A 21,364-nucleotide genomic window follows, 5' to 3' on the forward strand; every position below is an offset into this window, starting at 1 on the left:
CCCCTAGCTTACAGAGTCAGCATATTGCCCCCAACAATCTGGGTCCTCATTTTACTGACGGATGGAAGGCTAAGTCAACCTTGAGCCGATCAGGATCGAACTCCTGGAGTGAGCAGTGAATTAGCCTGCACTACTGCATTCTGACCACTGTGCTACCACGTAGATGGTATAAGCATGGGTGTCAAACTCGCGGCGTCATGTTGCTGTCACGTGACGTATCGCGATGTTTTTCCCATTCACGGAGCTCGGGTGGCCGTGGCCTGTGTGTGATGCATCCGGCCGGCAGGCCCCCAGTTTGACACCCCTGGTATAGGGTGTCTCCTCTCTGAGCAGGGGGTTTTCTGAAGCTTTCCTAACAGCGATTCCTGCACCCTCCTGATCGAGGCCTCTTCCTACCTTGACTGTCAGCAGGAAGAGCAGAGAAGCAGCCAGGCAGCTGAAGGCCACGTGGAGAGATGCCACCGGGTAGAAGCTGGTGAAGGCCCGCTTGTTCTTCAGGTACTTTGCCCACTGCCGCTCAGCCAGAGTGGCCTGGCTGAGGTGGACAACCACCGTGCAGGTGGTGGCCAGGATGAGCAGCCACTGGCCGTAGCTGCTGAGCACAGCAAAGTAAGCCTTGCCTTCCTTCTTGATGGCCAGGGACTCGGAGACCACGAAATAGACCACCAGGATCATAAGGAAGACCTGGATGGGGAGAAGAAAGAGGACTGGTGAGCTCCCACGAAAGGTGCAGGGGGCCAAACCTGGATGAGTCCCTTCCACACCTTCTATCACTTCCTAGGAGAGTCCCGTTGCTGCACCCTGAGTAGCAACATGGAATAGTGGTGGAATTCAAATTTTTTTACTACCAGTTCTGTGGGTGTGGCTTGGTGGGCATGGCAGGGGAAGGATACTGCAAAATCCCCATTCCCTCCTCACTCTTGGGGGAAGGATATTGCAAAATCTCCATTTCCACCCCACTTTGGGGACAGCCAGAGGTGGCATTTGCCGGTTCTCAGAACTACTCAAAATTTCTGCTACCGGTTCTCCAGAACCTGTCAGAACCTGCTGGATTTCACCCCTGACATGGACTCTCTGGAAAGTTAAATTCATTGATTAGCCGATAGGCCATATCAAAATGCAGAATTCCAAGTACAAATTATTAATAAAATCCTAAAAAAACAATTTAAAATGACATTGGAATAAAATATAATCATTTGATATATAGAAATAAAATAAAATTATATTTCAATATCACCCCTACAATCTCCCCCAATCAGTCCCACATATGCCGATCTCAACCAAAATACTGGGCCGTGTTAAATGTTGTTTTCAAATGCTGGCCGCACATAAGGTATGTGGTTTTAATAGGGGGTTCCCAGTGGGTCATTCTCTGGAAGGTATTCAGACACTGAAGAAAGTTGCTTCCATTTTTTTCAACCTCCTGACCATCAGAGATCCTCCATTCTTCCGTGGCCCAGAGGAATTAGGGAGTCTCTGGGTCAAAAAGGTCATTTGCTAATCCCGGCCCTGGTTTCTCCTGCGGCGCCAACCGTCTGCCCTGTACAAGGAAGGAGGAGCAGGGAGGATTTGGGGACTGACCATCATGAGCAGCTGCGGGGTGACCCTCCTGCCAAGGGGGTGCAGCGGGAAGGGAGTGACGGTCACAGCTGGCACGGCGTGTTTTGCCACAGGGAACTCCAGCCGGAGCGTGACGGCAGCATGGAGGTCCAGAACAGGGTGGTACTGGGTCATTTCCACAAAGATTGCCTGGCTCCTGCAAGAGATGGGAAGACGGGTCAAAATATCGCAAAGCAAGGAGCTTTGGGGGGGACAGGGGGAGGTGCAAGCCTGCCTCAGTTTCCCACTTGGGTCTCCCCTGCCCTCATCACCCACCTGTTGCTGATCCAGTTGTTCTGCTGGAGGCCCTGCAGACAATCGTTGCTTTCTTGGAGAGTCGTTCCCAATTCATGGATGTAACCCCCGCTGTCATAGATGGAAAGGTAGCCCCAGTACCAGGCCCTGAAACACAAGGGAGGAGGAGAGTCACGCAGGTCACGCGTGGCCAGAAAAGCCCCTTCTGTGCACCCCAGGATCCTGCTCTAGCCCTCTCCCAGGTCTTTGTAAATCATGATAAGCTCAAAAGACTTTGGACAGTTTTCTCCTAAAAGTTTTTCTGCCTTTTCTTCTTTGCTTGGGATTCTTGCCTGACGCTTCTCACCTTCCCTGACTTGTTAGGGTTTGCAAAAAAAAGATGCTTCCTTCCGTTTTGTTTCTGGCATAATCTGGGAGGTCCAATCCTGACGCTGCATTCCGCCCTGCAGCCCAAACCCTCTCACCCCATTGGCACCGCAGGTAGTCCTTGACTTACGACCACAACTGAACCCCAAATTGCTGTTGTTAAGTGAGACATTTGTTAAGTGAAGTTTGCCCCGTTTTATGACATTTCTTGCCACAGTTGTTAAGTGAATCACTGCAGTTGTTAAGTGAGTAACCCTGTTGTTAAGTGGATCTGGATTCCCCATCAACTTTGCCTGTCGGAAGGTCACAAAAGATGGATCATGGAACTGCCGGACAGTGCAACCGTCATAAATGTGAGTCAGCTGCCAAGTGCCTGAATTTCGATCACGTGACCAGGGGGTTGCTGCAAAGGTTGTAACTGGAAAATGGTCACCAGTCACTTTTTTCAGTGCTGTTTTGTAACTTTGTTTTTCTGAACTTTTATTTCTTATGCACATAATGTAAATGTACATTCTCTTATACATATTTTTCTTAAAGAAAGCATAAAAATAAGGCATTTTAATTACATTCGGTGTTGCTCTTCTACCCTTTCTTTTTCCCTCATTTCACAACCAACCTTCTTCTCCTTCTTCCTTTCCCTTCCCTCCCTCCCTCCCCTCCATTCCACGACAAAGGAGAAAGAAAGGAGAGAGGAGGAGAGGGGGAGAGAGGGAGGAATGGAAGAAAGGGGAAAGGAGAGGAAGAAAGGACGGGACAGGAGTAGGAGAGAAGGTGAGAAAGGGGGAAAAGAGGGGAGGAGCGTGGGAAAGGAAGGGGAAGTAGGAAAGAGGAAGGGGAGGAGGAGGAGTGAGAGAAAGCCGTTGTAACTTTGAGTGGTCACTAAATGAACTGTTGTAAGTCAAGGACTGCCTGTATGGGGAAAATCTGGATAAGGGACTAAGATGCCATCTGTCCTGAGCTCTTGGAGAAGAGGTGGACCACAGATGACGGTAAGCCAGAAGGAAACGCAACCGGTCACACCCAAATAGAGAATGCTTTTTTTTTCCTTTTTACCTGTGCAGGGGAGGGAAAGGAAGGGAAGGGAAGGGAATGGCTCCACTCACCCAGCCAGGTCAGGAGGAGAGTAGGACCAGAGTGGCCCCAGGTTGTCCGAGGGGCTCTTCCAGCCGGCTGCATAGCTGGTGGTGTCGAAGCTGTTGGAACCGAAAGCGCATCTTCTCTTCGTCCCACTGAGAGCCTCTTCCAGAGAATTCAAGCACCCTGTTGGGAAAAGGAGGCACCATGTTTTCTCTGCTGGTCCTGCAAATTTGCTTCTTCCTGAGCCTCCTTCTTCTCCAAAGACAAAACCATCAAACTGCACTAATGCAATGAAGACTCAATCATGAGGGCCAAAGAAAGGTGTCCAAAGATTGAATCATGGCAACCGAACCGAACTTGGGTTTGGTCATCAAGTCACACTCCATTTTGCGTTGATTTCTTGGCAACAACGCCTAACTGGAAGTGTCTGGTTGTTTTTATTCCGAGTGTTTTTTCAACTTCCCAGGTGGGGCTGCCTGGGATTTCCTGTTGCTCTCCTACTCCAGTGACCAGCCAGGTCTGACCCTGCTTAGCTGTCTGGGCGATGCTCCTGATAAGACCTTTTCCCTTGAACCCCTTTATGATTCTCAACTCTGCTCTTCAAACCACAGGCAGATGTCAGCCTCTGCTCTTTCATTGCTTACTTGCTCGGCTGCCATGAAACGGGGTGGGGGGAACTCTTGGGTTTTTTGGGAGGGGGAAGCAAGCTGGAGGAAAAGAAAGTGAATCTTTGCTTTGCTGTAGCAATTTCTTTAAAGCTGTTAACGTCTCAAGGTCAACGGTCGAGGCGTAGCAAGAGGATGACACTGCCAGACATTTGCTCCCACATGACCCCTGGAGAAGCTGTGGATTGGATGATTTACGCTGGACAGTTGGGGGGGATGCTTTCTATATGTGATTTTGCGCCTTTGCTTCAGACCTTGCTTTTCTTCAGTTGCATTCAGTTCTCACTCAGTAAAAGTACCTTTCTCTATGAAAATGGAGTCGGGGTTTTTCTTTCTTGAGTGTTGAAAGGAGGCATGCCTGACATTAAGCAAGGTCTGAAGCGACCAGTACGGGGACTTCATTTGTCTTTCAATGGGACTGAGAAAGGGCCCGCTAGGTTGGGAGTGCCCCCAAAGGAGTGGTGGGACCTCACTCGTCTGGCCTAGAGGAAAAGTGTCTAAGAGCCTGGAGGTCCAAGAGTGGCATGCAACCTTGGGGGTGGCTGATGGCTTGAGGTCGCTCCCTCTGCCTTTTTCAACTTTCACAATTCTGAACTTTTTAATTCTGCTTCTGATATTTTTTTTTTTTAAAAAAATGGTGTCTCTTTTTATGCTTTTTATTTGTAAACTGCCCAGAGTCCCATAGGTGAGACAGTGGTGTAGAAATCTGACAAATAAAAAAAAATAATTTAATAAGAAAGCATGTTCTGATTCAGCCCAAATATCAGGAAAGGTTGCATATTAATGGAATCAAACAGAGGGTCTGTGGTAGTGGTGGGATTCAAATAATTTAACAACCGGTTCTCTGCCCTAATGATTTCTTCCAACAACCAGTTCACCAAACTGCTCAGAAAGTTAACAACCGGCTCTCCTGAAGTGGTGGGAACTGGCTGAATCCCACCACTGGTCCATTGTCAAGAAATCGTAGAGCGGGAGAGATAAAATCTGGAGCATCTGAGCAATCCAGAGAAGAGTCTTTGGTAGAACATGACACACAAATTAAGACTGTGGCAGGGAGGAAACTGCCCCTGTTTCTTAAACCAAATATTTCTATTCCACACCCGGAACATGGTACACGGTTACTAATAGCAATAACAATAGCACTTAGCACTTAGTCTTATATACCGCTTCACAGTGCTTTAGAGCCCTCTCTAAGTGGTTTACACAGTCAGTATATTGACCCCAAACAATCTAGGTCTTCATTTTACTGACCTCAGAAGGATGGAAGGCTGAGTCACCTTTGAGCCTATCAGGATCGAACTCCTGGCAGTTGGCAGAGTTAGCCTGCAATACTGCATTCTAGCCACTGCACCACCAGGGCTCACCACTAAACAGATGAAGCCCCACTCGCTTCCCACTTACCTTCTTGCACACGGATTTGCCGTAGTTGTGGGACCCCCAGAGTGATACCCGAGCTTCCCTGGACAGATCGGTTTCGGTACAGAAAGGGCAACAGTCCCTGCGTGGTCCAAAGCCAGAAGTCATCCGATCTGCGCCAACATGATGAAGGAGGAAAAGAAGACAATGACTGTACTCAGCACGGAAGATGCTCGTCCCAATTTCAAAGCCCCTCCTGTCCCTGCCAAGCTCCGTTCCCCCTTGGCTGGAGCTGCACTTTCCATCCTTACCCTCCTACCCTCTCTTCCTGGGCCCAGAAGGGGGTCTCCACTGCAGCCACTGGATTCCAGGCCCAAGAAGGCCGATCTAAGCACTCCCTGCCTGCTTTGCCATGGGGGCCAAGCAAGGCGGCCCAACCTTCTGCGTGGGGCGAAGCTCAGGCCCTGAACTGTGTGACTGCCCGCCCACCCACTCCCCGTCCCCTCCTGGGGCTGCTCTCTCTGTGTCTGCATGGGAGAGAAGCTGGGGCAGTCCTTCCACGGGTCAAACTGAAATGAACCTAATTGCCCACATTCTCAATTTCATTGGCACCTTTTGTTTGCATTATTTGTCGGTCAGTTTGTCTGTTTGAAAACAAACAAACAAACATGGCAGGAGACAATATAAGTTCCAGTCTGAATGTGACCTCCTAGCCTGCCTAATGAATCCTCACTCAAGGTCTGGGAGCGGGGGGGAACAGGTTTTAGGGACTGCTTGAAAAGGGTCGAGATGGACAAGAGAGGCTGCTCAAAGGAAGGGAAGGTGCGGCTGCTCGGAAGAGTCACATTCAGAATCCTGCTAGAAGCAGCTGTTCTACTGATGGACACAAAGCCAGCCAGCCCCATCGGAGGAAACAGGATGACAGAGGCCCTCAGGGACAGGCAGTCCCTCAAATACCAAGGCCTGGATCAGGCCGGGATGAGAGGTGAGAAGAGGACCTCGAATTGCACCTGAAGCCAAGTGGCAACCAGGGCAGCTCAGAACATCGTGAGGCTTGTCCATCTCGGTTTGAATCTTCTCCCATCCCAACAGAGAGAGCAGGAGAACCACTACAGATGATGCCTCCTAGGCTTTGATTTCCTGCAGTCGATCCAGAACGATACCACGATCAAAGATATCAAAGGCCACTGAGAGTTCCAGTAGGGCCAAGATGGTTCCGCCATCTGCATCCCACTTCTACAAGGTTCTTGAATGAGCCTGACCGATGCTGTCTCCAGACCTGGAACCCCACTCCCACCCTCTTCTTCTGCACTCTAAAAAAACCCCCAAGCATTGGTCGTTCTTGGGTGTGACCTGTTCTACAGGCACACCCAACAGAGTGAGGGAGGATATTCTGTGGTCGGCTGAGCCCTAGGAAGGGATTGGTGAAGCTCAGTGGAGGAGCATCAAAACGTCTACAAAGCTAAACATGTAAACAGTAGGCCATGCAGCAGAAATACCTCTTAATCTCCAGGAATTGCCTGATGCCAAGCTGCTGCTTGATGGACTTTTGCAAAAGAAACGCCTGGCTGTTGTGTGAAGGCCCACTGTAGTTGGTGAGAAGGATGACCAGCAGGAAGAACATGTAGACAAAGCAGTTCTAGGAGAGACAGAGAAAAGGGATTTGCCATTCTGCTCAGAAGAGCCCAAAGCAGACCCTGCAGACAGGATCCCCGAACCAGGCAGGGAGAGGACATTCCTCTCTGGGATGTGGGTGGGGTTGCATGCCCACCCTCTCACGGCTCCCCTTGAAATCAGGACATCAGGGGCTCCTGCTGCCAGGAGGGGAGATGACATCAGAGGCCCCATCTCCTCTTTCTCCTCTCATTGGGCACAATCCCAGGGCTCTAGTCTCCCCTTCCAGATGACACCTCCCTGCTTTTCACCTTGAGCAGGCTGTGCAGAAGCTTGACTTTTCTGGCTTCCTCTTTGGCCTGGAAAAGAGCAAAGCCCTGAGGGGGCCGGACCTTCCCGATCTTCTCCGAGACGTGTTCCACAAAGGGATGTTCCACCAGGGTGTCGTCCTCCTCGGGGTGCAGACGCTTGGCTACCAGAGAAAAGTAAAGGGCTTCCAGGAGAATCTGCAGGTACAAAAGATCAAAGCCCTGGAGTTGGAGGTGACGTTGCAGAGCACCTCATGCAACCCCCTGCTCAAGGGAAGATCTATTAAGTCGATGCCCTCTTTTTTGGCTAATCCATTACTATTCTAGAGACAGCTCCTGTTCACAAGGCTTGTTGGACCACAAGGGGAATATGCTCCAGGCGCAACTGCCCTGAACAATCTCTGCCTATTCTCCCTTCACAGAACTGGCTCTCTGCCCTTCCGGCCTGGATCTTCCCAAGCAGAAGGTAAAAGGCTGGTCTGTAAATAATTCAGCCCCCAGGTCCAACCAGGAGCCGCAGGAGATCGTTGTAGATTTTAGAAAGAGCCAGCATGGTCATACTCCACTCAGTATCAAGGATGCAGCTGAAAAACTGGTCAACAGTATTAAGTATCTGGGGGTGCAAATAACTAACAATCTGAACTAGTCTCTCTGCACATCATCCTTAGTGAAGTGTGCAAACCAGCATCTGCATTTCCTGCGTCAGATGAGGAGAGAACATCTTTCTCCTGTCCTGGTCACTTTTTACAGATGCACGATTGAAAGCGTTTTAACAAACTGCATCTCTGTTTGGTTTGGTGGCAGCAGCGTCTCAGAAAGTCCATACAGAGAGTGGTGAGGACAGCGGAGAAGATTATAGGAAGCTTACTTCCCGTTATTTAGGATACTGCTTATAAGTGCTATGGGCTTAGAGCTCAAAGCATTGTTAGAGGACCCCCCCCCCCACACACACACAGTCTGTTTCTGCTGCTCCCCTCTGGGAGGAGTTTTCAAAGTATCTATAGAAGGTCTACCAGATTTGGTAACACCTTTGTTCTCTATGCCATCTGTCTGGTATACTCGCAATTTCTTGCCATGTACATGTATACATCCTAACTAGGCTGTGTTGTTTCTCTGTGTCATATAATATCTCTGTGTCATATAATATATGTGGGTATATGCATAATTTTGTATTTATTTACTTATTCTGTCATGCTTATGTAGTGTATATTAGAGGTGGAGACCCTTTGAGAGCTGAATGCAATGAAATTTCATTTTAAAGTATGCCGATTGGTGTACATTCAAAGTGACAATGAAGTTATTCTATTATCTATTAGGTAGCTTCCTGAAAACCAAATAAGTTTTGAATTGCAGCAGAAGTTCTCCACAATTTTGACAACTCAGTTTCTCTTGAAGGCGGGAGATAATGGGCAGAAATATTTGTTGGATGCCTATTCGAATTTTAGCAGCACAAACAAACAAAAGATGGAACGTAAAAATGAGGGGGAGGAAAGGAATGGAATGCAGCCAGAGAGAACGGGAACCAACTACCAGAGGGAATTGAGGAGGGAATCTAAAGTGATCTTCTAGGTCTCGTCTTCTGCCAAGACTTACCTTGAGGGGTTCCCAGAGCAAAAAGGAGGAGAGGAAGCTAAAAATCCCTGAGATCAGCCACATGAGGGCTACACTGGAGCTGAACCCCACTCCGATCCACACGGAGACCCCAAAGGAGACGAGGAGGAGGAGGAGGCTGATGGTGTGTGCCAAGTAGGAGCACCAAGAGGGCAGCAGACGCTTCCGGAGACTGTGGTCCACAACTGCAGGCAAGAAACAGGGTGGGGAGGTAAATCTTGGCACAATGCCCCAGGTGGCACAGGAAGGTAAGAGCCACACTGAGCAGAGCCTTCATGCCACTGAAGGTGAGATGAGGCCTGCAGGAATCTAAATGCTGCACCCAATTGCTTTCACGGAGTAATTTCAGCATCCTACAGGAATGCAACAAATGTATGAAAGATATGCAAAGTTGATCCCTAACTTTTCTGATTCCCTGCTTGTGGATTGATTGATTGATTGATTGATTGATTGATTGATTGATTTTTGCAATTTATATGCCGTCATTCTCCTGAAGGACTCAGGGCGGCTTACAACAACAATCAATAATACAAATCACAAAATAACAAAAATAAGTTAAAAACCCCTTAAAAACCATATTTAAAATTATTACAGTTTGTGCAACCCCTAGCAGATCAAGTTATTTGATGGAAGAGCCACGTCTTCAGTTTGCGGCGAAAGGAGAGGAGGTCCGGGGCTATCCTGAGCTCGGTGGGCAAATCATTCCAGAGGGTCGGCACTCTGACAGAGAATGCTCTCCCCCTGGGGGCCGCCAGTCGACATTGTTTGGCTGACGGCACCCTGAGGAGGCCTGCTCTGTGGGAGCGCATGGGACGGTGGGAGGAAGGCAGAAGATGGTCCTGCAAGTACCCCGGGCCTAAGCCATGCCCCACCAGGGCAAGAATTTAAGGTTAGGGCTTATTTAACCAAGAGACAGAAAAGTGAAACAGTCACAACTGAGTTGCAGGAAGAGGGGAACAGATGCCACCTAGGAAAAAGCCCAACCCAGCTCAGCTCCTGGAGGGCAATTCTAAAACCAGGGTCTCTTGGCATCTTGGCACTAAGATCCCACCAGAAAGGCAGCTGTGAGACGTCCTGCAAGTTAAAAGCATCAGGTCTTTGTAGGCCTTATTTGGAGGGGATGTGGGAGGCCTGAGGTGTTTTCTCGGGTGGGCCATGGGACCAGAATTAGGTTACCTGTTCGGGTTGATTTGGCGGAATGATTCAATTCCCGTCCTGGAACTGCCACGCTCTGGCCTTTCTCATTCAGCCTCTGCAACACGATCGCTTCCATCTTATCTCCCGGCATGTTTGACCTACCGGAATAATTCAACGCAGGAATGCCTTCAAATATTGGCAGGAAGAAACTAAGACTTTTCAGGTGGGTCTTTGCGGTGGCCTAGAGGTGGAGCTCTTGCCTCACAATCAGGAGGTTGTGAGTTCGATCCTAGGTAGAGGCAGATGTAGGGTCTCCTGTTTGGGCAGGGGGTTAGACTAGATGACCTGCAAGGTCCCTTCCAACTCTGTTAATCTGTTAACTCTTAGCCACTCAACCTATCTTCCTCCTGATTCACCAGGTGGGAGGCCAGGTGCAAGCCAGCCAAGGAAAATCCTACGCAATGCACTGCCCCCTTTTTAATATGTTGCATCTCACACACACACAAACTCAACCCAGAAGAGTGGGAGGGGGTACTTCTGAGAGCTTCCTCCCCCCCCCCCCCGACACATCCCTTTCCCTCCCCACAGACTTACAGCCCAGAGAGGAGGTCTGTTTCCACCTTGGGGCAGTTTCCCACTTCCTGAAGATGAGAGATGCCTCCAGCTCCATCTGCAAGAATCTGCCGTATCAGATCTTCATCTGTTATGGGAAGAACAAGCCAAGTTCTCAGGGCAAATAGTACCTCTGATGGGTGTTGTGGAGGGTATGTGTGGCAATGGCATGGTCTGTCTTCCTACTAGGTTCACAAGGCCAAGCGTTCCACCATACCAACAAGAAGGCATATTGCACAATTGCTGGGAAGAGAGCCCTCCCCTGCGAAACACGATATCCTCCCAGTCGCAGTGAGTAAGGGCAGGCCAACCTCTCTGGGCCCTGCGTGGAAAACCCTATGGGAAATTGGGGAGGGGAGGGAGGAATGATCAAGACACTGGACCACGTCTCCTCCACTCTCCTAGAGAGAACTTCCCCAAGGATGGACTCCAGCACAAGTCCGAAAGATCATAAGACGAAACTTCTGGTCTCGGTGACTGACCCAGATTGGATCCTGCAACTTTATCCTGGGACATGTAGGTTCACCTTCTGCCAGGCCTGCCTCAGTCTATTCTCTCAGGAAGGTGAGACTCCTGACTCCATGTAGTTGAAGCAAAAGGACTTTTACTGAAAGAAACTGGAGTCACGAGTCTCACCTTCCTGAGAGAGGAGACTGGGGCAGGCCTGACATTAGGTGGAATCTGGTGTTCCCGTCCAATATACAAAGCTATTCTTTCCAATTCCCAATCCCTCTCCCCATGATAGGTTACAACTCTCTCAGAGGCATCCAAGTATGTTGCGTTAAGTTGGTGAGAGCTGGTCAACGGTCCAACTAGTGAACCCCAAAGAAGCAGACACTCTCGGGATCTTTGAATTCTCCAAAGTATAACTTTATTGGATACACCATCTTGGAACTGCAGAAGTAAAACCAGCTCTGATTTCCCCACTCCAAAGTTCACTTAGTTAAACAATAGGTTCCCTTTCTCCCGACCCCTGGGTGATCACATTGTCCAATAATAAGACTTCCATTTGTTATGGGAACAGTCCATGTCTCCATCTAACACCTGCAACAGTGACCTTGGCGAGATTCAGGCTTTCACGGTCCGTAGATGAAAGCTTTGCCCCCCCTTCCTCCTCCCACCTGAATGGCAAGATGACGGCGATAGAAGCTCAGAAGAAGTAAAGCGTTTCAATCTTGACCTAGTCCACCAGCCAGCCGATATGATGCCAGCAAGATGTTTTGAGAAACTCTGAGGTGTCAAACTGGCAACATTCCTTTTGTTCTGACCCAGATTCCCAAACATGACAAATCCTCTGTAGTTGAAGCAATGGTTCCTTTGTCACTCCCCACTCCCTATATCCCACATTTGAAGTTATAGTAATAGCACCCAATAAACCCCCCTCCTCCCTCCCCCCTCCTGCCTTTATGGCAGAGCACCGGCAAGGCACCAAGCCGGTGATGGTGGACCTGACACCTTCACTCATGTCTCCTCTGCACAAGCTGGTCTGCAAGATCCTCTTTAAGTCCTCTGGGTGTCCCTGTCATCCCAGTCACAGGAATCCCCCTTCCCTCTTTCTTTCCTTCCAGTCTGAGAGGTTGGGGGACAACCACTAACACGTTTTGGCCTGGCCTCCTAATATGGGAGAAATCTCCCTCCTGAGGACTCTGGAAACTTTTGTCAGGATGGCCCACTGTACTCAATATGGCTTGATTTGGCTCAGCAAGGTTCAACAAACCAGCGTTTTAAAACCTTGATTTAGGGGTGGGTGTGAATAACATGTGAAGCTCAGAGTTTTTCCTGGCTCTACATTGCAAAGCTCTTTCTAATGCAGAGATATCTCAGAAAGAGAAGCTCCAAGATGTGGTCAAAAAAAGGGCATGATGGTGCAATCGAGGTTCTGCCTTTTTGTATTGTGCACCACACACATGATGCGTATAAAAATCTGACGGAGCTTCAATCCCCTTGCAGATACCCTGAGAAGCTGTCAGAGCCCCTCTTGCTCTTTCTCTTGTGGCCCCTCTGATTCTTCACACAAGGTCTCTGTAAGGGCCAATTCTACACCAGATGTCAAAGTCCCTTGCAAGCCCCCAGTGAACTTCAGTGGTTTCTCCTCCCCCTCCTTACCGGAAGCGGAGAAGTATCTGGCTTGAGCCTGGGGAAAGGCCGGTGTCAGGCCGTCCCCCTCAGGGGCCAAAGGAGCCTCCAGGCCGAGATGACGACTGGTCCGCCCTCTTTTCAGCTTCTGGATGGTGTTGCCCATGATGGATGGGTCACTGAGCAGATCTGGCCAGTTGATCAGGGCTTCGTTGGACTGCCACCGGATCAGGCTGGTCCCGGACAAACATTGAACAGAGGGAAGCTGAGAACTCAAAGAACTCCACCTACAGCTCTCTGGCTGCTTCCCCTGCCTCCAAATCTGATCTCAAGATTTGTACAAGTAGTTCTCAACTTACGACTGGTCACTCAATGAGCTTCGAAGTTATGACGGACCTCCCAAAAGGTACTTACCACCCGCAATCCCTCCCCCTCCACTGGACAGTAAAACGGGTCCTCATTTTACTGACCTCAGAAGGATGGAAAGCTAAGTCAACCTTGAGCCTATCAGGATCGAACTCCTGGCAGTTGGCAGAGTTATCCTGCAATATTGCATTCTAGCCACTGTGCCACCAGGGCTCACCACTAAACAGATGAAGCCCCACTTGCTTCCCACTTAGCTCCTTGCACACGGATTTGCCACAGTTGTGGGATCCCCAGGGTGATACCCGAGCTTCCCCGGGCAGACGGGTTTTGGTACAGAAAGGGCAACAGTCCCTGCGTGGCCCAAAGCCACGCAATCCCTCCCCCTCCACTGGGCATTTGGCAACCAGCTCAACTTTGTGGCTGTTTGCAGCATCCTGAGTTCACAATTTTCAACATTTTTTTGCCAGTTTCCACCATTTACTTCTGATTTCTGGCAAAAGAGAAAAAAACCCCTCACTGGATAAAACAGATTTGCTTAACGACTGCTGCATTCACTTCAAGATCATTACAAAAAGAGTTGTAAAATTGGGCATGGTCATGTGGTGACCTGCTTAACGACCACAATGACTTAACACCGAAATTCTGGGCTCAATTACAATCCAGGGCAATTTCCCATATGACTAAGCTCTACTTGCAAACAGCAGGTGGCAGCACTGAGCCAAGCTTGGCTGCTCTTAAAAGGCTAAGCTGTTGGTAAAGAGAAGCCAAGGAGGACCTACCTTTTCGAGTCATCCAGGATCAAATCGGTTTTGGTCTCCTCTGAAAAAGCCTAGAAAGGAAGAGCGAGTGAAAGGGACAAGGGTTTAGTCCTTCAGATGCCCTTTCGAGACAAGGACAATCGAGAGCATCCTGTCCCATGGCTTGAATGAATGTCACGCCATTCCCCTTTAGCTCGACCGTGTCGCAACAGCCCTGCGAGGTGGGCCGGTGAAGATCGGCTGAGGCTGTGGAGGCTGACCAGCTGCGCACGTGTGCTGCTTTTATTCATTTCAGTACATATTTCCCGTTTCTTAATTTTAGTGAGGGCTTCAGCTGACGGCCATCAAACAGAAGATTGGACAGCCATTTGGCTCAAATAGTATAGGATCTCCTGCTTGAGCAGGAGGTTGGACTAGATGACCTCCAAGGTCCCTTCCAACTTGTTATTCTGTTATACCCTATTACTGTCAGGTTTGGAAGCATTACTGCTTCGGACAAGAAGGCTGTGGTGAGGATGGGACTTCCTTCTATCCAAGACATGGCATATAAGCAATGCTTGACTAAGGTCTGGAATATTATCTAGGATGCCATACATTATTTTATTTATTTATTTGATTTTATTAGATTTCTATACCGCCCTACTCCCGAAGGACTCAGGGCGGTGCACAGCCAAACAATAAAACACATACATACAAAATTTAAAAGTAGAATAAAATCAAATTAAATAATTTTGGCCCCGACAAATTTAAAACCCCAAACTTTTAAAACCAATTTTAAAATTGAATGTATAAAATACTAAAAGATATTTAAAAATTAAAAATCTTTTATAAAAGAGGGAGAAAATTAGGCCAGGCCCGCCTGGTGAAATAATAATGTCTTTAAAGCGCGGCGGAAGGTGTGCAGATCCGGGATCCTCCGTATCTCTGGGGGGAGCTCGTTCCAGATAGTAGGTGCCCCCACAGAGAAGGCTCTCCCCCTGGGGGCCGCCAGTCGGCATTGTTTGGCCGACGGCACCCGGAGGAGCCCCTCTCTATGGGAGCGTACCGGCCGGTGGGAGGCTATTGGTGGTAGTAGGCAGTCCCGCAAGTACCCAGGTCCTAAGCCATGGAGTGCTTTAAAGGTGGTAACCAAAACCTTGAAGCGCACCCGGAAGACCACCGGGAGCCAGTGCAGCTCGCACAGGAGAGGTGTCACACGGGAGCACCATGTTGCTCCCATAACCACCCGCGCGGCCGCACTCTGTGCCAGTTGGAGCCTCCGGGTGCTCCTCAAGGGGAGCCCCATGTAGAGAGCGTTGCAATAGGAGCCTTGATAGTGCAGTGGTCTACGCACCCTGTTATTAACACAGCTGTCTGCAATTTACTGCTGGTTCGAATCTCTCCAAGGCTCAAGGTTGACTCAGCCTTCCATCCTTTCTAAGGTAGGTGAAATGAGGACCCAGTTTGTGGGGGCAATAAGCTGACTTTGTATAAATATACAAAAGTATGAAAGCTATTGCTTAACGCATTGTAAGCCGCCCTGAGTCTCTGGAGAAGGGCGGCATATAAATCAAATAAAAAAAATAAAAAAAATAAAAATAGTCCAGGCGGGAGGTGACAAGGGCATGAGTGACCGTGTGTAACGAGTAACTGGCGAATCAGGCGAACCTGATGAAAAATCCTCCCGGTCACGGCCGTCAAGTGCTCTTCTAAAGACAGCCGTGAATCCAGGAGGACACCCAAGTTGCGCGTCCTCTCCGTGGGGGCCAATGATTCACCCCCAATAGTCAGTGATGGCACCAACTGACTATATCGGGACGTCGGAAACCACAGCCACTCAGTCTTGGATGGGTTGAGCCTGAGCCTATTCCTCCCCATCCAGATCCGCACGGCCTCCAGGCACCGGGACATCACTTCAAGAGCATCGTTGGGGTGGTCTGGGGTGGAGATGTACAGCTGGGTGTCGTCAGCGTACTGGTGGTACTTCACCCCAAAACCACGGATGATCTCGCCCAGTGGCTTCACATAAATGTTGAACAGGAGGGGCGAGAGGACCAACCCTTGCGGCACCCCACATATGAGGGGCCTCGGGGTTGACCTCTGCCCCCCTGTCAACACAGACTGCGACCGGTCAGAGAGAAAGGAGGAGAACCACCGCAACACAGTGCCTCCCACCCCCAACTCTTCCAGCCGGTGCAGCATGATACCATGGTCAATGGTATCAAAAGCCACTGAGAGATCTAACAGGACCAGGACAGAGGAGCATCCCCTGTCCCGAGCCCTCCAGAGATCATCTACCAACGTGACCAATGCTGTTTCCGTGCTGTACCCGGGCCTGAAGCCCGACTGGAACGGATCCAGATACGTCGGGCTTCAGGCACATCCTCTCCAATGTGACTGGTTTTCTTTGTTACCTTCTGGGAAGCAGAACAACTAGATTCTGTAATAGCTTTGTTGAGAGTGGGCATCAGAATTTCATTTTTTAATCTTTGCCAGTGTGTTCACAGAAAAAAAAGACAATAAAGGGTCTGGTCTGGTCTAGTCCTGTCCTGTCCTGTCCTGTCCTTCATGGCTTGGGACCAGGTTACTTAAGGAACCATCTTCTCCGGTGGTTTCTGCCGTCCAATTTGGTTGGACAGGTTGGGCACATTACGGGTCCCACCAGCCAAAGAATAGGGACAGGAGACATGCTTTCTCTGCTATAGCCCTTGCCCTCTGGAACATCCTCCCCTCAGAGTTGAGGAGGACCCCAACTCTCTTGGCCTTCCATAAGGCCTTGAAGACCTGGCTTTGTGCCCGGCCCTGGGACCCTGAGGATGGGAAGGGCCGCCTTTCATAGCAATATTGACATCTATGGTTTTTTTTCTCAGCTTCTGTCTGTCTGTCTGTCTGTATGTCTGTCTGTCTATCTGTCTATGTATCTCTATTTCTATCTCTATCTATCTATCTATCTATCATCTATCTATCTATCATCTATCTATCTTTTGCAATGTATTGTAATTGTTTTTAATTTTTTTATGATGGTTCACCCCCCAGAGTCCCTTGCCAGAGATGGGGGAGGGGTTTAATAGAAATTAATGCCTGGTTCCTTCTTTGCTCTCCTCCAGGGACAGCCATCTCTGAAAGGGTCCCTGAGAAGATGGCTTCCTGGCCAACCAGAAGGAAATACTGCAGAGGCAGAAGAAAAGATTCCCAGGACTGGCTACATTGAGGTTGCAGGGGAGCGTGGAGAGAAAAGGGGAAGCCCTGATGCTCCTCACCTCTGTCCGAAGGCCAGGGAAGGTGATGAAGGAGCTCTCCAGAAGGGATGAGTCCAGGTAGTTGTCGATCTCCAGGGACTGCTGGTCTGAATGGGCCAGAGACTGACTGATGTTCACCTGTAGGAGAGAAGGCTGCTTGAGGGAGGGAGTTGGGATCACCAGGGGGGGAGGGGGGGACAGAAATTTAAATCTGCCTCAATTTGTCTCAAAGGTGCTTTTTCAAAAGGCAACTGGACTTTGTTTTTCCTTGAAGACATTTTGCTTCTCATCCCGGAAGCTTCTTCAGTTCTGAATGGATGGTGGAGAATTCTACCAGAACTGAAGAAGCTTCTTGGATGAGAAGAGAAACATCTTCAAGGAAAAACCAAAGAAGTCCTGTTGCCTTTTGAAAAAGGACCTTTGAGACAACCATGACTCGGATGTCTGAGAATCTGATGCACACTCCCGTTGCGAACTGGTAGTAAAGGTAAGTAGAACCCACCCCTGGTCTGTGTGTATACATACATACACACACACTAACATGACAATATGCATATACACACATACTCTGCTAAAAGTAAAAGTACAATAAGTAAACTGCAAAATCTCCGGACTGCGTACACAAGATTTATAAGCCAACTGGCATAAATGACCATTTTCAATGTCAGTGCCCACTTAGGCATTTCTTTAGACTAAAAATATTTGAAGAAAGTTGGACAAATCAGCTCAAGATCTTTCATAATGAATGCTGCTGCTGATGTTGGTTTATTGCCCTTATTTTTCCAAGGCATCAAAATTGATGCAACATAGGAAATTAAACCCATTGCTATTTTTAGCTGCCAAGTTTCTTATTACAAAACAATGGAAAAAATATTTTTTCAATTGGAACATCACTATTTAAAAATCTGGAAAATTGCTAAAAAAATTTAACTATTGAGTCCTTGGAGATTCTTGTAGTGTCATTAGAGCAGTGGTTCTCAACCTTCCTAATGCCGCGACCCTTTAATACAGTTCCTCATGTGGTGACCCCCAACCAGTGGTGGGTTCTAAATTTCTTTTACTACGGGTTCTGTGGGCGTGGCTTATTTTGTGGGCGTGGCTTGGAGGTCATGTGACCGAGTGGGCGTGGCTAGCTGGTCATGTGACCGGGTGGCCATGGCTATGTGTATAGGGACTACTCAGAGGGCTGAAAAAAAGTCATTTCTGACAGGTCCTCGCACTTTTGACTGGTCCTCACACTTATGACCATCCTCACATTTATGCCTGTGCAGCATTCTTAACAACCATGTCACTCATTTCACAACTGCTTCTCTTCACCATGGTGACAAGATAGGGCAAAAACGTAAAATGTGAGGACAGTCGTAAGTTCGAGGACTGGTCAAAAGTGCGAGGACCAGTCAAAAATAACTTTTTCAGCCCTCTGAGTAGTCCATATGCACAAAAGGACTACCCAGAGGGCTGAAAGAAGTGATTTCTGACAGGTCCTCGCACTTTTGACCGGTCTTCGCACTTATGACTGGTCATCATTTATGCCCATTGTAGCATTCTTAACAACCATGTCACTCATTTCACAACTGCTTCTCTTCACCATGGTGACAAGATAGGGCAAAAACGTAAAATGTGAGGACAGTCGTAAGTTCGAGGACTGGTCAAAAGTGCAAGGACCAGTCAAAAATAACTTTTTCAGCCCTCTGAGTAGTCCATATGCATAAAAGGATACAGGAATAGAGAGGGATGAAGGAAGGGAAGGGAAATTAGAATAGGAGTGAAGGTAAGAGAGGGAGGAAGAGAGGAGGAGAAGGAGAAAGAGGAAGTAGGGAGAAGAAGAAGAGGGGGGAAAGAGAAAGTAAGTAAGAAAGAAAAGACAAAGGTGGTAGGTTTGAGGAGAAAGATTGCTGTACAATAAAAAAGATGAAAGGGAAGAAAGCCAACCCCAAACAAATATAAAGATATTAAGATAAAGAATGAATTGTTAAACTTTAAAGAATAAAAGAGAACAAATAGCAATAAATAGCAATAATTAGAAACACACATACAAACATACAACATATTTTCTTTGAACAGAGTATTTGGCCAGTTCACAAATTTAAACAGTTGTAGGAGGTTAGCAGCCACCCCTTTCCTAGAAGAATGAAATATTTTGGGAAATATTAAAAAGGCAGAATATTATATTTCCCTGGATGAGAAATGGAGAAGCATATTTTACAGACAAAGCAGCTCCCACCTTCCTGCCCCCCACCCTTTGTTAATGGGCCAGAGGCAGAAAGTCAATCCTTTGTCAAAGGACATTTGCAACACAATAGCAACAGAAACTAACACAATGGGCCCCATCAAGCCATGTGATCCTGTCCACTATTAAAGCATCTTTCCAAACAGTCTCCATGTTTCCAGTGTCTTTTTCCCCACTTGGAGCAGAACCCAGAAGGATATTTCTTCCAACACAGTATTTAATCATTTCAATTAAATTTACACTTTCTATATTTCCTTTTTACCATATTTATTCCTCAACTATTTTTTTAAAAAACCAATATTACCCTTCATCCTCATCTTAATCTTAATCAAATTCAATTTTTCCCTTCTATTCTATATTATACCCCTTTGCATTGTCATCTATTTTTATATCCATCCTCACATTGATTAATTATGTAATACAGTTGTTTAATACAAATTCAACATTTTAATATAAATCAATTAGTTATATAACTATCTTTTTTGTATATTTATCAATATGAACATGAATATTCCAATTATTTCCATGCAATCCAATTTCTTACAAATCAATTAATTATATTTACCAATAATAATAAACCAAATAATTTCCCCCATATATTCCTCCAAACCACAACTTAACCATTTCTGCTTTCAACACAATATACAATTAATAGTATCTCAATTATTACAATTCCCTAGTTAAATAGAGCTTTTTTTCTTTTGTGTTTTAAAATCTTGAACCTCCTCTTGCCCTAAATTTCCCATTTTTGCAGTTTTGTACCTACCTTTTTTGGTGAGGAAAAAGAAAAAGAAACCTCTCTGCCTCATTTTGTCACGTTGCAGCTAAGACCCTGCTTTCTCTTTCTCTTTTCAATATAGCTAGGGGGAAAAAAACTTGCTCCAGGAATTTACCTCTTTGCAGCTAGCTCTTTGAAGCCCCGCAGCAAGAATTTAAAGTTTTTTTCCCTCTAGCCATCAGCTGGGACTCCGGAGCAGCAATAGATTGGGAGTGGGCGGGGTAAGCGAATGGCTACCGGGCGATCCAGCAGAGGCAGAGGGTGAGTGAAGGCGGGGGCGGGGGGGGGGCGAGAGAGGGCTTTGGCGACCCCTGGGAAATGGCCGTTCGACCCCCAAAGGGGTCGCGACCCCCAGGTTGAGAACCGCTGCATTAGAGTCAACAAAAGAAAGTGCAAGTGTTACAAGACAGCAAATCCCAACAGCTTTATTCCAAGGAGATTGAAGTTTGAGCAACTTCTGAAACTAAATATCTTTCAGAGTTGTCTGTGGAGATTCTCAGTCATCCGGGCCATGGTTGCCCCAAAGATGATTTTTCAAGAGGCAACTGGACTTTCTTTGGTTTTCCTTGAAGACGTTTCGCTTCTTATCCAAGAAGCTTCTTCAGCTCTGAATGGATGGTGGAGAATGGAAGGATTTAGCAAAGAATATAAATCTTTCCATTTTCTACTATTCAGTCAGAACTGAAGAAGCTTCTTGGATGAGAAGAGAACTATCTTCAAGGAAAAAGTCCAGTTGCCTTTTGAAAAAGCATCTTTGGGACATCTTTACGAGTTGGGGGGCATTATGGAACCGCTAAACCAAACCTTCCCTGGCCATTGGTTTGGGCTCCCCAGGTAGCAGGGCTGTTCTGAATTCCACACATGTTTTAAATGGACTCTCTTCCATTGTTACCTTGCTCCGTGCCATCCGGAATAGGAACAGGAGAAGTAGATACAGAGGATAAACGACCAAACTGGAAACCAAGCCAACCAAGACTGTCTCGCCATTAACCGGGATCAGGGTGGAGATGGGCACCTGACTAAAAACAGACCAAAAAAAAAAAGTCAATTGGAAGCTGTTTGTCCGTCTGTTAATAAGACTCCAGAAAATGTAGATGGTACTTTCCTATAAATGCTGTATATTGTCCTAAATCAGGGGTCAGGAACATGCAGCTCTGGAGCCGCATGTGGCTCTTTCATCCCTCTGCTGCCTGTCGCTCAAAATATGCATCACAACTGCCAATGTGTGACACCCACCGGCACACAATTTATTGAGCTTTTCAACCCCCGGTAGGCCAACCATGGATAAATCCAAGAAAAGAAAAGTTTTAGGAAAAAAAAGAACATTTAATTCAACTA

At 47.7% G+C, this 21,364-nt stretch overlaps 1 protein-coding gene across 2 annotated transcripts in view; it reads right to left on the reverse strand.

Annotated features, from left to right (window-relative positions):
• The window catches only part of PKD1 (polycystin 1, transient receptor potential channel interacting), a 112,534-nt gene that overhangs the window by 7,442 nt on the left and 83,728 nt on the right, over nucleotides 1-21,364 (reverse strand). For both annotated transcript variants that reach the window (XM_070955275.1, XM_070955274.1), the window contains 14 exons: nucleotides 20,919-21,045; nucleotides 17,040-17,156; nucleotides 13,822-13,871; nucleotides 12,707-12,909; nucleotides 10,583-10,688; nucleotides 10,028-10,146; nucleotides 8,834-9,036; nucleotides 7,244-7,438; nucleotides 6,818-6,957; nucleotides 5,364-5,491; nucleotides 3,324-3,480; nucleotides 1,876-2,001; nucleotides 1,582-1,756; nucleotides 397-684 (listed from right to left, as the gene is read on the reverse strand). In XM_070955275.1, coding sequence (XP_070811376.1) covers nucleotides 397-684; nucleotides 1,582-1,756; nucleotides 1,876-2,001; nucleotides 3,324-3,480; nucleotides 5,364-5,491; nucleotides 6,818-6,957; nucleotides 7,244-7,438; nucleotides 8,834-9,036; nucleotides 10,028-10,146; nucleotides 10,583-10,688; nucleotides 12,707-12,909; nucleotides 13,822-13,871; nucleotides 17,040-17,156; nucleotides 20,919-21,045 — 2,134 coding nt within the window. The remainder of the gene's footprint in view (nucleotides 1-396; nucleotides 685-1,581; nucleotides 1,757-1,875; nucleotides 2,002-3,323; nucleotides 3,481-5,363; nucleotides 5,492-6,817; nucleotides 6,958-7,243; nucleotides 7,439-8,833; nucleotides 9,037-10,027; nucleotides 10,147-10,582; nucleotides 10,689-12,706; nucleotides 12,910-13,821; nucleotides 13,872-17,039; nucleotides 17,157-20,918; nucleotides 21,046-21,364) is intronic.

This window comes from Pituophis catenifer, unplaced genomic scaffold (assembly GCF_029215685.1).
Source record: "Pituophis catenifer annectens isolate HBS135680 unplaced genomic scaffold, rPitCat1.0.hap2 SCAF_16, whole genome shotgun sequence".
Classification (NCBI taxonomy): domain Eukaryota; kingdom Metazoa; phylum Chordata; class Lepidosauria; order Squamata; family Colubridae; genus Pituophis; species Pituophis catenifer.